Source organism: Galeopterus variegatus, unplaced genomic scaffold (genome assembly GCF_000696425.1).
Source record: "Galeopterus variegatus unplaced genomic scaffold, G_variegatus-3.0.2 Scaffold3712, whole genome shotgun sequence".
Taxonomy (NCBI): Eukaryota; Metazoa; Chordata; class Mammalia; order Dermoptera; family Cynocephalidae; genus Galeopterus; species Galeopterus variegatus.
The window spans coordinates 261,592-262,965 of NW_007729823.1; the positions used below are offsets into that span (position 1 = coordinate 261,592).

The window sequence follows — 1,374 nt, forward strand, 5'->3', positions numbered from 1 at the left end:
TCACAAAAGAGAACTTTAGTTTATTAATTTGTCATACTTTAAAAAAACAAATAATAAAAAAATTCTCCATTATAATTGATATAGTCAACATTGTTTTTTGAAGATATTTTATCTACAGCTTTAATAACGTATATAAGAAAGGCAAGTTTCCATGAAAAAATTGTGCTTCTAGAAATTGCTGGGCTGTATGGGACTACAAGCAATTAAAGATAATGATAGTGACCATGCAAACTTGATGTCTGTTTTTCAAACAGTGCAATGAGTCTATTATACATACTATACAGCTAAATAGAAATTATATATTCTTTGGAAATTGTACTCATTTAAAGCGAAAAGCAGCAGCCTTACCTTTGACATCTATTAGAACGATGAAATTAAGTAGAAGGAACATTGCAATGAGTCTGAGGTTGAAGAGATGTTTAATACCAGAAAAGTAACAATAGGTTTACAGCAATTGAGTTATTAGACGTATCCTCCTTAGACCTCAGGAGTTCTGATGTAGGAACTTTGGTGCCTCCCGTGCGTCTGCGCATGCTCACAGCTAGAACTTCACTGTCACCAGGGGAGACGGACTCTTGTCACTACCCAGCCAGTTTTGTTGTTGTTGTTGTTCTTTCTTTTTTGTTTCATTCAATTTGAAATCTATAGATGTGTTCTTGATCATTTATTCATTATGGTGTTTAAAGAAAGCTATAGATAAGATTTCGGTGTTATTAGGTAAGAAACATTTTTTTTCTAATCACTTAAATTTTTTCCCTCAAAGCATGTGGAGCAATTTGCTTTGATTTAAATCCAAACATACATAGAAGGTCTTAACTATAAAGAGTTACAGATTTAGAGTGAATAGGCTATGAAACTCTTTACAAGCCTATTTTTCATGCAATAAGCAAATGACAAAAAGCTATTTAGTGACAAATACATGGAGAACACCTACTTCTATTCAAATGCACTTACGTGTGTTCAATAACATACAGAGAGTAATAATGAAAATATATGGCCTTGTGTTAAACAGTTACTGTAAAACATTTACATAATATTTTGAACTTCACTTACTTTCCCCATAATCATATTATTTTTAAAAAGTGGTTAATTTTATTCTTGATTTCAATTCTGTGTTGCACGCCTATTAGAAAACATTAATTATAATTTAGTTTTTACATCCTGAAAGCAGCTTTTTAAGCAGCACAGTTAGGACAAATCAAAGTATAGAAAGGGACTTTAAATTGTAGGTTTCAGTTGATCCTAGTATAATCATAAAGACTTCTCCAAAAAGACATTGTAGAATTTCCTTGTCAGAGTATATATTTTTCTTTTCTTTTTTTTTTTTTTCCTTTTTTTTTGTCTTTTTTCGTGTCTGGCAACGGATCGCAACCC

General features: G+C 31.3%; 1 protein-coding gene across 2 annotated transcripts in view; it reads right to left on the reverse strand.

The window, feature by feature from the left end:
* The window catches only part of RXFP2 (relaxin/insulin-like family peptide receptor 2), a 65,870-nt gene extending 65,362 nt beyond the window's left edge, over positions 1-508 (reverse strand). For both annotated transcript variants that reach the window (XM_008585787.1, XM_008585786.1), the window contains exon 1: positions 349-508. In XM_008585787.1, coding sequence (XP_008584009.1) covers positions 349-391 — 43 coding nt within the window. In that variant the 5' untranslated portion in view covers positions 392-508. The remainder of the gene's footprint in view (positions 1-348) is intronic.
* Between the last annotated feature and the right edge of the window lie 866 nt (positions 509-1,374).